The sequence below is a fragment of the Bos taurus genome, chromosome 15 (genome assembly GCF_002263795.3).
Source record: "Bos taurus isolate L1 Dominette 01449 registration number 42190680 breed Hereford chromosome 15, ARS-UCD2.0, whole genome shotgun sequence".
In the NCBI taxonomy this organism is placed as follows: Eukaryota; Metazoa; Chordata; class Mammalia; order Artiodactyla; family Bovidae; genus Bos; species Bos taurus.
Genome location: NC_037342.1, coordinates 15,865,151 through 15,879,661, shown reverse-complemented (window position 1 = coordinate 15,879,661; position 14,511 = coordinate 15,865,151). Strand labels below are relative to the sequence as shown.

The window sequence follows — 14,511 nt, the reverse complement described above, 5'->3', positions numbered from 1 at the left end:
TTGTTTATTGTTTTCCTTGCTGTTCAAAGGTTTTTAAGTTTAATTAGGTCCTATTTGTTAGTTTTTATTTCCATTGCTCTAGGAGGTGGGTCAAAGAGGATCTTGCTGTGATGTATGTCAAAGAGTGTACTGCCTATATTTTCCTCCAAGAGTTTTCTGGCTTTACAGTTAAGTCCTTAATCCATTTTATTTTTGTATACGGTGTTAGGAAGTTAGTTACATTCTTTTACATGTAGCTTTCCAGCTTTCCCAGCACCACTGATTGAAGAGGCTGTCTTTTCTCCATGATATATTCTTGCCTCCTTTGTCAAAGATAAGATGCCCATGGGTGCATAGGTTTATCTCTGGGTTTTCTACCTTGTTTCACTGGTCTGTATTTCTGTTTCTGTGCCAGTACCATACTGTCTTGATGACTGGAGCTTTGCATGTAGTGTTAAGTCGGAAAGGTTGATTCCTCCAGTTCCATTTTTCTTTCTCAAGATTGCTTTGGCTATTTGGGGTCTTTTGTGTTTCCATACAAACTGTGAAATTTTTTGTTCTAGTTCTGTGAAAAATGCCATCGGTAGTTTCATAGGGATTGCATTGAACCTATAGATTACCTTGGGTTGTATGGTCATTTGCACAATACTGATTCTTCTAATCCAAGAGCATAGTATATCTCTCCATCTGTTTGTGTTGCCTTTGACTCTTTCATCAGTGTCTTATAGTTTTCTGCGGGTTTTTTGTCTCCCGAGGTCGGTTTATTCATGGGTATTTTTGTTGTTGCTGTTGTTGCAGTGGTGAATGGGATTGTTTCCTTAATGTCTCTTTCTGGTTTTTCATTTTCAGTGTATAGGAATGCAAGTGATGTCTGTGTATTGATTTTATATCCAGGTAACTTTACTGGAAGACATCTTGATATTGACCTTTATATTTCTCTATTTTATCTTATCATAAAAACTGTTGCCAAATGCTAAGAAAATTGGGAGACAATAAAGTTCACCTGATTACACAGCTTAGTGGGTAGAATTCTTGACCATGCTCTAGGTAAATAGTAGAATACCCTCTTCTTGGAATATATCCCAGTTTTGGTTGAGCTGTTCCCAGAACTTATAATACTCCTGCATTTTCTTCAAGGTGCTGTCTTGGATTCTGCCTCCTTCGTGAAGCCTTCCTTAATTTACCAGCCATAAATTATTTTCACTACCTTGCTCCCTATTCCTTGTGAGGGAACCAGCCCCGAGTGGTGTAACAAGCAGAGGCTCCCAAGTCTTAAGTGATAAATCCTGGTTGTGCTAATTTTCAGTTACAGGACCTTGGGAAGTTATTTAATTTCTAATGATGTTTCCTCATCAGTGAAGAAGATGATAATAATATTTGACTCACAATCCCGTTGTTAAAAGCTTCCCAGATGGCTAAGTGGTAAAAAAATCTGCCTGCCAATGCAGGAGTCGCAGGCTTGATCCCTGGGTCAGGAAGATCCTCTGGAGAGGGCATGGCAACCCACTCAGGTATTCTTGCCTGGATAATCCCATGGACAGAGGAGCCTGGCAGGTGAAGTCCACAGAGTTGCAGAGTCAGACACAACAGAGCACACAACAATCACACTCTGTTGTTAAGAGTAAGTGAGGAAAGGGTCTTATTTACCAAAGAGAAATAGACTCACAAACAGAAAACAAACTTATGGTTATGAAAGGAGAAGTGGGGGATAAAACAGGAGCTTGGGATTAACATATACGCTACTACTATTAATATATATGTAGTAGGTATCCAACAAGGACCTACTGTATAGCACAGGGAAGTATACTAAATATTTTTATATTTAGTATTAAAAAACTATACTAAATAACCTATAAGGCAAAAGAATCTGGAAAGAATATCTAACTAAAACTCCATCACTTTGCTGTACAACAACAGGACCTTGTAAATCAATTATAGTTTAATTTAAAAAAACACAGTACTCATCCATTAAAAAAAAGACTAAATGAGGAAAAAAATAAATGCTTAGCGTACATGTATTATTTGTGCTTCTGGTCTACCTTGCTTTGTAGATAATGTAGTTATGTGTAAAGGCAGGGACTGTGCCTCTTTTTTATTTGTATTCCCTTCAGTCCCTGGAATATAGCAAACACAAGATATGAATGAACGAGGTCGTGTATAAAAACTCTTTCTACCAGTGCTTCTCCACGCTTTTCAGCCATAGCGTTGTTGTAATCACCACTTTAAATTGCTGTTTCCTGAATTGGTTTTTATTTTAATGACTTAAAGTCTTTATTGAAGACAGAAGCCCTCACTGCTGGCTTCCTGCATTATAATTATTGATGTCAGCATCACGTGGTCCCCAGGCATTTTGTAAATTATAATTCCTGTTCTGTCATCAGTGTTGAGTAAGCTATACTGGTGTTAATGGAAACTTTGCCTTTGGAAGGTAAATGAACTCATGGCAAGGTGAGAATGTGGAAATTCAAGTTTATGAAGGGAAAGGGGGTGGGGAAGGAGCTAATGATTGCCGAGGACTTATTATAAACCAGACACCGTGCTAGTGGTTTACATGAGACGCCTCTGGGCTCTTGTTGTCCTCGTTTCATAGAAGAGGAAAGGTAAGCCCCTTCCCCAGTGTCATGGTCCAAGTAGATAGACTATCTGTGGACCAGATTTACATTTGTCAGAGTTCAAAACTACTTCCCTGTAACGTCATACTGTCTTGGAAAATAAGGACAGTTGTGCTCTTTGGGGAAGTCTGAGGTTGACTCAGTATGACCATTGTGTCCAACTTGTGTGTGATATTGTCCTAATGCACACAGGTGCCAGAGCACATGGGCCAGTTGGCCTCAGTCTCCACTGGTAGTGCTGCAGCCGGGGTCATGGTTCTATGGATTTCATCCAGCTTACGGCTCTGGATGAAACTCAGAAGAGAGCAAGAAAATGTTTGGGGGAAAAAAATGGTATTGAATTATAAGAGGTAATAATTAAAATCTTGAAGCTGCCCCTGAGATGTAAGAGATAGGTCCCAGGAAGGAAGTAGAAATGAGTAGGTTACTGTGGGGATTAGTAGGGACTTTTTTTCCCCTTCTGTTGAAGAGTTTCTTATCCATTCATTTGTTGCTTTTAAGCAAGGGTGCTCATTGTATAGTGTTTCCATATTAACTTTTCCCTCATTGATCTTGCATTCTGTAGCAATATGATATTACCTTATCTGACCTGAACCAGCCAGTTCTTGTTAGTCTGTTGAAAAACAAGAAAAATGACAACTCTGAGGCTCAGATGGCCCACCTGATTCCTGAGCTCTGCTTTCTAACAGGTAATGTTTGTACTTTATTCTCTCTCAAGTTCTTGATCACAGACTTATGACACTTTGCAGTGGGCAAAACCTCCTTAAGTTAGATAAGTGCCAGAGCTCTAATTTAGCCCAGGGAGGATGAGTCTTAGGTAATCTACTTGATCACAGAAGAAGGGGGAGGGTAGAGTGCCCTTTGGAAATTGGTCAGCACCGTGAAGGTTATCTTACTTCCCTTATCTCGTGTATTCCATTTGTTACTTTGATGTTAAATTGGTTGCCAGATGTTTTACTAAAACCAAGATATTTTCCCCCTGTTTTTGAACTTCACTAGGCTAGGTGTTGCCAGTGCAGATGTAAGACACCCAAGTTCAGTCCCCGGGTTAGGAAGATCCTCTGGAGGAGGGCATAGCAGCCCACTCCAGTATTCATGCTTGGAGAGTCTCATGGACAGAGGAGCCTGGAGGGCTTCAGTCCCTGGGGTCGCAAAGAGTTGAACATGACTAAAGCGACTTAGCACACATGCAGGCTAGGAAATCGTGTGATTTAATTTTCTTCTGGTGTATTGTTTGAGAGGTGCCAAAATACTCTTTGTTTTCTTTTTGCATGAGCTCCAGAAGGTAATCTTCACTCTACACTAGAATCAAAAAAAAAAAAAAGACTATGTAAGATTCTTTTAATCATGCTCATCTGATTACCAGGGTGAGACTAAGACGGGAGGACTTTCTACATTTTACACTTATGATGCTCGAATGAGTTTGATGTGCATGTGTTTATTCTGCAATTAGAGAAGTTAATAAGGATACCATCTTTGCAGAGAGGGATGAATGTTCTTAGTGATACTCTGGCATTTCACATCTGTGTGGTCCTCTTGGTGGTCTCTAGCCAGATTGGTCACTGAGTATTTGACGCATGACTAGTGCAACTGAGGGATTGGATGGAGCAGTGCTGTAAGTGTAAAGATATAGAATAGACGTCTAAGATGCAGTGTGAAAGAAAAGAGAAACTATCTCATTAACTCACTTTTTATATTGGATATGTGTTTAAATGATAATATTTTGGATATTCTGAGTTACTGTTAGAATAATTGCATCTGTTTCTTTCTGGCTCTTTTTAAATGTGACTACTAGAAAACATTTTAAATGAAAAGGCTTGCATTGCTGTCAGATGGTGAATCTGATTCAGTTTAAGTTCAGAGTTTTATTACTCTGTGCCTAAGATGGGCTGGATTACATTGAGGACTGTTCATGTTTCACTTTGTTTTCATTCACAATGTATAGGGATGCCTGGCCAGGCGACTTCTGATTTCCAGCTGATGAAGGCTGTGGCTAAAGAAACTCGTCTCGATCCTTTGGTAAGGCAGCAGCACCTGGCCAGGCTTGCGGATGACTTCCAGAGGTATGGGAACATCTCCACATCCAGATGCTCCACAAAGTCTCTTTACTGATGTTTGTTATCAAGAATAATATCTCACCTATACTGAGCACCTAGCATGTGCCAGGCAGTGTGGTGGCACTGTCTGTGGATTGCCATATTTAACCTTTTCATTACCCCTATGAAATAGCTAAGTTAGTCCTACATTTTGTCAATCAGGAAACCATGGCTTTAAAAGATTTCAGAGTTTGCTCAAGGTCCATGTTATTCTGTGTCAGAATTTGTATTTGAAGCCTGACCTATTTGGCTCAGGGGCTGCTTCAGTGAGTCAGTAGTAAAGAATCCACCTGCAATGCAGGAGATGCAGGAGACTCAGGTTCAATCCCTGGGTCGGGAAGATCCCCTGGAGGAGGGCATGGCAACCCAGTATTCTTGCCTGGAGAATCCTATGGACAGAGGAGCCTGGCAGGCTATAGTCAATAGGGTCACAAAGAGTCGGACATGACTGAAGTGACTGAGTACACATGCAGACGCTTGGCTCAATGGCCCATTTTGTTTACCAGAGGGCCACACTGGGAGCCTTTCCATCCCTTGGAGTCCCCCATGGGTGCAGTCCTCCTATAATTCCTTGGAGCAGAGAAAAAATGGTGAATAGAAATAGAAGTCAGGAACCCTGAAAAATCAGTCTCTGAATAATTAACATAATTTTATCTCTAATGATTCCAATTTTTAGATAGTAAGCATTTTTAATGACTTAAGACTCAACTCTGTAACAGAAACAAGGATGCTCGTTTTGAGCTGGAGACCTGGGGGCTGCATTTTGGATGCCAGATGTCTCTGACCGGCCGCATTGCACCTGCAGAAAAAATAATAATGCAAGACCACATAGTAAGTTCTGTAATTTTATTTTCATTTAAAAGTATTTTCTTGAATGTATGTCAGTTTGATCATAAGTCAGAGTAGGATTATAATATAATGTTCATTTGCTTTCTCTGTGGCCTCTTCCCAGGTGGTACTAGTAGTAAAGAACCCACCTGCCAATGCAGGAGATGTTAAGAGATGTGGGTTCCATCCCTGGGCTGGGAAGATCCCCTGGACGAGGGCATGGAAACCCCCTCCAGTATTCTTACCTGGAGAATCCCATGGGCAGAAGAGCCTGGCGGGCTATAGTCCATAGGGTCGCAAAGCATTGGACACAACTGAACTGACTTAGCACAGTATATTTCGCCACCCTCCCTTTGTCCTGAACCCCAAGGACCCTCTGTTTTCCTTTTTAATCGGAGTGTACAAGGATTTAGTGGCACCCAGCAGATTTAGGTTAGTGTGATATGATGTCACATTTACAGATGCATTAGAAGACTTCCCTGGTTGTCCTTTGGTTAAGAATCCACCTGCCAAGGCAGGGGACACAGGTTCGATCGCTGGTCCAGGGAGATTCCACATGCTATGAAGCAGCTAAGGCCACATACTGCAATCACTGAATCCCACGTGCTGTAGAGCCAGTTCTCTGCAACAAGAGAAGCTGCCTCAATGAGAAGCCCCGCACTGCAATGAAGAGTAGACCCGGCTTGCCACCACAAGAGAATATCCGCACACAGCAGCGATGACCCAGTGCAGCCAAATATAAATAAATAAAAGATGCATTACAAAATGGTACTTCACGCCATTGCAATCAAAACATGTAACCTATTATTGGGTGGTGGTGTACTCTTATATCGCTTAAAAAATTTGTGGTTCCTGAAAATGTTTTAACTGGTGGAGGTTAATTCCAGTAGACTGTGTTTCCTGATACCAGAGTTCTTTCTCTTCCCCAAAATAGAATGCTCCTCAGTTGGCATAAACATGAAGAAATTCTCCCAGAGCTCACCTAGCCATAGCAGTTAGGCAGAGAGGCATTCAGAAACCTGGAGAGACAAATCATTGCCTCTCTGGGGTTTCCACTGGAAAAAAAAATGAACCAATTTTACGCAAAAATTGTACATTCTCTACTTTGCCCCTCTGTTTTGCCCATTTTTAAAGTGAGTTACATTTTATTTTTAAAGGTGTTCTTCTTGCCCTTATTTGATGCAGGTAAGTCAGCATGTTGAAATTAATGATTGAGCAGTGAATGTTTTTTTTTTTTTTTTTTGGTAAGATGGGGTTTCTTTTTTTTCATTATTGCTTTTTGATAATCTATTCAAATAACCAAAATCCTTGTTGGAGAAGCTAAGGAAAAACTAAACACAAAATATTGTCAAGTCCTAAAATGTACACCCCCATTAAGATCTTGGTCAGGAGTCAGTAAAAAGAAGCTCAGTTTTAGTTCTACATGTGAAGTGAGATGTGAAATATTTTAAATGGTCTGTTTCATCATCTGTAGGTAATCATACTTGTTAGAGTTTTGTTTGCATATTTTGGCCCAGAATCAGATCTCCACAGGAGTACTGTGTGCTCAGTCATGTCCAACTCTTTGCAGCCCCATGGACTTTAGCCTCCCTGGCTCCTCTGTCCGTGGGATTTCCCAGGCAACAATGTTGGAGGGGGCTGCCGTTTCCTACTCCAGAGATCCTCTTACTCCAAAGATCGAACCCACATCTCTTCCATCTCTTGCATTGACAGGTGGATTCTTTACCAGTACTCTTGCCTGGAAAATCCCATGGGCGGAGGAGCCTGGTGGGCTGCAGTCCCTGGGGTCGCTAAGAGTTGGACACAACTGAGTGACTTCACTTTCAATTTTCACTTTCATGCATTGGAGAGGGAAATGGCAACCCACTCCAGTGTTCTTGCCTGGAGAATCCCAGGGACGGAGGAGCCTGGTGGGCTGCTGTCTGTGGGGTTGCACAGAGTCGGACACAACTGAAGTGACTTAACAGCAACAGCAGCATCACCTGGGAATCCCCTCTTCATAGAAGGGGCACTAAAGTGGAGAACCCACCCCCTAGAGGTGGTATTGGGTAGGTTAGAATTGTCTGTGTCAGTGACTTCTCAGCTGATCCTGCTTTTTTAAAACTGGATTTGAGAAACTGAAGCTTCCCTGATAGCTCAGTTGGTAAAGAATCTGCCTGTAATGCAGGAGACCCCGGTTCAATTCCTGGGTCACAAAGATCCCCTGGAGAAGGGATAGACTACCCACTCCAATATTCTTGGGCTTCCCTTGTGGCTCAGCTGGTAAAGAATGTGCCCGAAATGCAGGAGACCTGGGTTCGATCCCTGGGTTGGGAAGATCCCCTGGAGAAGGGAAAGGCTACCCACTCCAGTATTCTGGCCTGGAGAATTCCATGGACAGTATAGTTCAGTTCAGTTCAGCCACTCAGTCTTGTCTGACTCTTTGTGACCCCATGGACTAGACACACCAGTCTTCCCTGTCCATCACCAACTCCCAGAGCTTGTTCAAACTCATATCCATCGAGTCAGTGATGCCATCCAACCATCTCATCCTCTGTTGTCACCTTCTCCTCCCGCCTTCCATCTTTCCCAGCATCAGGGTCTTTTAAACTGAGTCAGTTCTTCGTATCAGGTGGCCAAAGTACTGGAGTTTCAGCTTCAGCATCAGTCCTTCCAATGAATATTCAAGACTGATTTCCTTTAGGATAGACTGGTTGGTTCTCCTTGCAGTCCAAGGGACTCTCAAGAGTCTTCTCCAACACCACAGTTCAAAAGCATCAGTTCTTCAGTGCTCAGCTTTCTTTATGATCCAACTCTCACATCCATACATGACTACTGGAAAAACCATAGCTTTGACTAGATGGACCTTTGTTGGCAAAGTAATATCTCTGCTTTTTAATATGCTGTCTAGTTTGGTCATAGCTTTTCTTCCAGGGAGCAAGTGTCTTTTAATTTCATGGCTGCAGTCACCATCTGCAGTGATTTTGGAGCCCCCAAAATAAAGTATGTCACTGTTTCTGTTGTTTCCCCATCTATTTGAAGTGATGGGACCAGATGCCATGATCTTAATTTTCTGAATGTTGAATTTTAAGCCAACTTTTTCACTCTCCTCTTTCACTTCCATCAAGAGGCTCTTCAGTTCCACTTCACTTTTTGCCATGAGAGTGGTATCATCTGCATATCTGAGGTTATTGATATTTCTCTCAGAAATCTTGATTCCAGCTTGTACTTCATCCAGCCTGGCATTTCACATGATGTTCTCTGCATATAAGTTAAATAAGCAGGGTGACAATATACAGCCTTGACGTTCTCCTTTCCCAGTTTGGAACCAGTCTGTTGTTCCATGTCCAGTTCTAACTGTTGTTTCCTGACCTGCATACAGATTTCTCAGAAGGCAGGTCAGGTGGTCTGGTATTCCCATCTCTTGAAGAATTTTCCGGTTTGTTGTGATCCACACAGTCAAAGGCTTTGGCATAGTCAGTACAGCAGAAATAGATGTTTTTCTGGAACTCTCTTGCTTTTTTGATGATCCAGCGGATGTTGGCAATTTGATCTCTGGTTCCTCTACCTTCTCTAAAACCAGCTTGAACATCTGGAAGTCCATGGTTCACATACTGTTGAACCCTGGCTTGGAGAATCTTGAGCATTACTTTGCTAGCATGTGAGTTGAGTGCAGTTGTGTGGTCATTTGACCATTCTTTGGCATTGCCTTTCTTTGGGATTGGAATGAAAACTGACCTTTTCCAGTCCTGTGGCCACTGCTGAGTTTTCCAGATTTGCTGGCATATTGAGTGCAGCACTTTCATAGCATCATCTTTCAGAATTTGAAATAGCTCAGCTGGAATTCCATCACCTCCACTAGCTTTGTTTGTAGTGATGCTTCCTAAAGCCCACTTGACTTCACCTTTCAGGATGTCTGGCTCTAGGTGGGTGATCACACCATCATGGTTATCTGGGTCATAAAGATCTGTTTTGTATAGTTCTTCTGTGATTCTTGCCACCTCTTCTTATTATCTTCTGCTGTTGTTAGATCCATACCATTTCTGTCCTTTATTGTGCTCATCTTTGCATGAAATGTTCCCTTGGTATCCCTAATTTTCTTGAAGAGATCTCAAGCCTTTCCCATTCTATTGTTTTCCTCTATTTCTTTGCACTGATCATTGAGGAAGGCTTTCTTATCTCTCCCTGCTGTTCTTTGGAACTCTGCATTCAAATGGGTGTATCTTTCCTTTTCTGCTTTGCCTTTAGCTTCTCTTCTTTGCTCAGCTATTTGTAAGCCCTCGTCAGACAACCGTTTGCCTTTTTGCATTTCTTTTTCTTGGGGATTGTCTTAATTACCGCCTCTTGCACAATGTCATGAACCTCCGTCCATAGTTCTTCAGGCACTCTGTCTATCAGATCTAATCCCTTGAATCTATTTCTCACTTCCACTCTATAATCGTAAGGGATTTGATTTAGGTCATACCTGAATGGTCTAGTGGTTTTCCCTACTTTCTTCATTTTAAGTCTGAATTTGTCAATAAGGAGTTGATGATCTGAGCCAGAGTCAGCTCCCGGTCTTGTTTTTCCTGACTTTATAGAGCCTCTCCATCTTTGGCTGCAAAGAATATAATCAATCTTATTTCAGTATTGACCATCTGCTGATGTCCATGTGTAGAGTCTTCTCTTGTGTTATTGGAAGAGGGTGTTTGCTATGACCAGTGCATTCTCTTGGCAAAACTCCATTAACCTTTGCCCTGATTCATTTTGTACTCCAAGGCCAAATTTGCCTGTTACTCCAGGTAGCTCTTGAGTCCCTACATTTGCATTCCAGTCCCCTATAATGATGAGGACATCTTTTTTTAGTGTTAGTTTTAAAAGGTTTTGTAGGTCTTCATGGAACCATTCGACTTTAGCTTCTTTACAATTACTGATGGGGGTGTAGACTTGGATTTCTGTGATATTGAATGGTTTGCCTTGGAAATGAACAGAGATCATTTTATCGTTTTTGATATTGCATCCAAGTACTGCATTTTGGACTATTTTGTTGACTATGATGGTTGCAAAAAGTCGAACATGACTGAGTGACTTTCACTTTGAGAAACTGAGTACAGAAAAAGTTCACAGGCCTCAGAGTGGCCTTGGGTGTGTGTCCTGGGTCACCTGCCAGCTGGTAAAGGTGGGAGTGTAGGTGAGAGGGCTGTGGTTCTCCTCACACTGGCTGTAACGGGAAAGAATGAATCCTGGCTTGAGACAGAGCCCTTCGGGAGGCCGAACCCTGCCCCTTGGTTCTTAGGTGAAGGTTGTCCCCTGAAGCTGAGCCCCTGCCTGGCCTTCTGTGACCTGGCACTGGGAGGATGGCTGGGGCCTGGTAGTCAGAGTGCTTGGTGGAAAATGCCCTGACTGCAAAGTCAAGTCCATGCCACCAGCTGGCTCCATAACCACTTTCAGCCATCACTTTTCAGTCTGTAAAATAAGGGGATTGCAATGCTTCTTAAACAGTACTATGCGGACGAATCACTGGGGAACTCGTTAACATGCAGAGTCTGGTTCAGTGGGTCTGGGATGGGGCCCAGGACTGCATTTCTAACGAGCTTTCTGGAGACAGCGCTGCTACAAGACGACACTCTGAGTAGCAAGGGATTGGCTTATAGTGTCCTTTTAAATTCTACCAGTGGTTCTTCCTGGCTCACACACCAGGGACTTTTGATTTGATTTCAGAAAGCTGAGGACTAGTCTGAAGTCTGCCCTCTTCAATGTCGGGAGCTTGTTCTTCCTGGTCACCTGGGGAACCGTCCAAGAATAAGATAGGAGCCTGTGTCTTGGCTTCATCTTTGCTTCTGGATATAGCTACTCCTAGTATAATGTGTAGTCTTAATGGTAGGCTCTTTTCATCTCAGTATAGTGACCTGGAAGATCAGTCATCAGCATTTCCCACTTACGACTTCTAGAAGCCTAAAGCAAAGAGACCAAACTGGACAGTCATTCATGTGAGCTTTTGTAGTAAAGATCTTAGGCTTGTAGAGCTGGAAGGGAACCTAGAGATTTGTGTGGGGTTTGCTTTTGGGGTTGTTTTTTTTTCTCTTGGTCACACTGTGCAGCGTATGGGGTCTTAGTTCCCCCACCAGGGATTGAACCTATGCCCTCAGCAGTCAAAGCTTGGAGTCCTAACCGCTGGACCGCTAGGGAATTCCTGGGAACCTAGGGATTTGAACCGGACACTAGCCTTTGCCATGGCAGAGCCCCATGAGGTGAAGGGACTTGCCAAGGATCTCCAGGCAAGGAAGGGTGGACCTGGGATGTCATTCAGTTGCCTCCACTCCCAAGAAGTGTGTGTTGTGTTCAGATGTGAAGTACTTATATGTGTGTTTTAAGTCTGTGAGTAGCAAACTGTACTGAATTGTTCTGTTATGACAAATACGAAATATCTCCACGTTGTCTTTTTTATTTAATTATTCTCTGTTATTTTTCTCAGTGTCAACCTGCATCTGCAGCTGACTGGTCTAAGGATATACGAACTTGCAAGGTTTTAAGTGCACAGTCTTTGAATAAATGGCTGGTTATATGTAGCAACAGAGCTGAAAGTGTGACAGAGAACTTTCTGAACTGCTTGAGAAGAGTTGGAGGTCCCATGGGATTTAATGTGGATCGCCCCAAAATGTGAGAAGATGCTGAAATTTCTCCTCATTTTTTTCATAAGTTAATATGGTTTGATTAGAAAGGTAATAGGAGTTAATGGCTGAAAGAGCTACAAATGTTTCTTTATGTCGGTAAAATTTCCTACTATAGAGTCCCAAGAAAATAGTTATACGTAGAGTTGGCAATGATTAAAATTTTATCCAGTCAAGATGTATTTTATGTTGGTCTTTGTAAAACTTTATTTTCATAATTCTTACTAGGCAGTAGTCTCATTACCTCAATGTTTTTCCAGTACTAGTTGAGATATGAATTCTTAATAAATCCATATATTGCCTTCTCAGCTTTTTTCTTAATTCCTCCATATCACTTGTTTATAAAACTTAACAGCAGTCAGGATATTAACAAAAGTTGCATTTCCTGACTTATTTGATAGATTTTATGGTTTAAAATTTAATGTAAAAATAAATCTGAAACAAGTTTTCTTCTTCTGTTCCTGTGGCATAAGATTAGTCATCTAGATAGTTTGCTGATAGAACCAGGTCATTCATTTAGCCTTTGAATGTTTATTGAGTATCTACTATTACATAGTAAATGCTATGCTATTTGCATGGGATGAGAGAAATATGACACTTTCAATTTAGTAAGGAATCCATTGATATACAATCACACTCAAAGCTGAATACTGTTTTAATTTAGAAAAGCCACAAAGTTGGTCATGCCTTACTTCATTGCTTAAAAAAAGAACAACAGATACTTCTTTCTCTTTGTTGTAGTGGAGGTGCAAATGTCCTAATTGCCAGGATGGGGAGTTATTCTTTAAATACGTGGTTACTAATTAGTTACATCATCAGCTCGGGAATTGTTGTAAACCGTAGCTGTTCCCAGAGTCTCATTTTACACTGTCGTCTAGAGTTCTCTTCTTATCAAATCTGTTAACAAGTCGCCTGGTTTGAGTTTCACCTGCTCTAATTTCTCTCAACCCATGAGGTAAGAAGACAGGAAAAGATTAAAGAAAGAAGCTACAGTCTCAGACCTGGACTGGCATCACAGGCTCTTTTTCACCCGAATTCCAACAAGTCTGTGCTCTTGTTCTGTTCTTGGCCTGTTTTGTTTGAAAGCTCATATTTTATTCCATCCTTTTTCTCTCCTGTGACGTATCTATTTACTTATTAGATTTATATGCGTAGCTTCTCCCATCTGAAACAGCACTGCTGGTCACTCCTGTTGTAACCTGCGCGAGGCAGATGTTGGTCCTGCCACCTGGTGGGCAAGCTTTCAAAGGCCCCTGGGCATTGGGACCGTTCCAACCATGTATACATAGGAGAGGTTGAACCCATGTCAAGAAAATAGATCTATAAATTCCTCTGAGTGGAATCATTTTCTGTAACCTCTGGCCCCTAATATACTGTAGCCACAGAACAGATAATTGATAAGTACTTGTCCACTGATTGATTGATTAATTAAGGTTAGATATTCCAGGCTCCATGCAAGGTGCCACTAAGGAAAAAAAAAATCTTTTAGTTTGAATCATACAGATTAACTGGATATCTTGATCTCAGTAATCTAATGATTTTTATTTTAGAGTTCCCATGGAGATTCAGATTACAGAATTTTTAGTCCCAATTTAACTTGAACTCTGTTTCAGTGTTTGATAATGAGACTTGTAGTTTCAAAAGTATGCCTTCAATTCCATTTTGAACAACAGAATTGTTGTTTAGATAGAATCTGTGGGGACTCTATACAATGGAGAAAATTTCAGTTTTCACTAATCTGTTTTTTATGTTAATAAAAATAGTAATTAAATGTTTCTGGCATATCTTGTTTGAGAGAAGCAATTTTAGACACAAAAGGTTTCAGTTTAATGATTTTTTTCCCTCAAATTATAGTCTGTTATAAATATTGACTGCTATTATTTTTAACGCTATATGATTATGTGCTACTAAAATTTATACATTTTCAAAATTAATCTTTTTATGTAGCATAAAAGTACAAGAAAATCCAGCTGCGTTTATTCACGCTATACAGAAGCATGTTAAATATGAGGTTCAGTTGGTAAGTATAGGATAGTTTTTCGTGTTTTGAGGTATAATTTTTATTTTTCTTCTTATCTAATAGTCTTGAAAGCAGGAATTTGAACATATTCTCCCACATGTTTTCAAATTGCTGTGCATTTCCCCAAATACCCAAAAAGTATTAATCTTGATATTTTAACCAGATATTTTCTTTTCCTTTCATATTTCTAATATTAATTTTTAACCCAGGTGGCGCTAGTGGTAAAGAATCTGCCTGCGAATGCAGGAGACACAAGAGATGTGGGTTCGATCCCTGGGTTGGGAAGATCCCCTGGAGAAGGGAATGGCAACCCACTCCCGTATTCTTGCCTGGAGAATCCCATGGAC

The 14,511-nt window shown here is 41.2% G+C and overlaps 1 protein-coding gene across 1 annotated transcript in view; it reads left to right on the top strand.

Annotated features, from left to right (window-relative positions):
- The window catches only part of PIWIL4 (piwi like RNA-mediated gene silencing 4), a 55,745-nt gene that overhangs the window by 25,592 nt on the left and 15,642 nt on the right, over positions 1 to 14,511 (top strand). Inside the window, exons 9-13 of the mRNA XM_059875071.1 lie at positions 3,157 to 3,280; positions 4,537 to 4,654; positions 5,407 to 5,518; positions 11,949 to 12,133; positions 14,092 to 14,164. Of these exons, the coding sequence (XP_059731054.1) occupies positions 3,157 to 3,280; positions 4,537 to 4,654; positions 5,407 to 5,518; positions 11,949 to 12,133; positions 14,092 to 14,164 (612 nt within the window). The remainder of the gene's footprint in view (positions 1 to 3,156; positions 3,281 to 4,536; positions 4,655 to 5,406; positions 5,519 to 11,948; positions 12,134 to 14,091; positions 14,165 to 14,511) is intronic.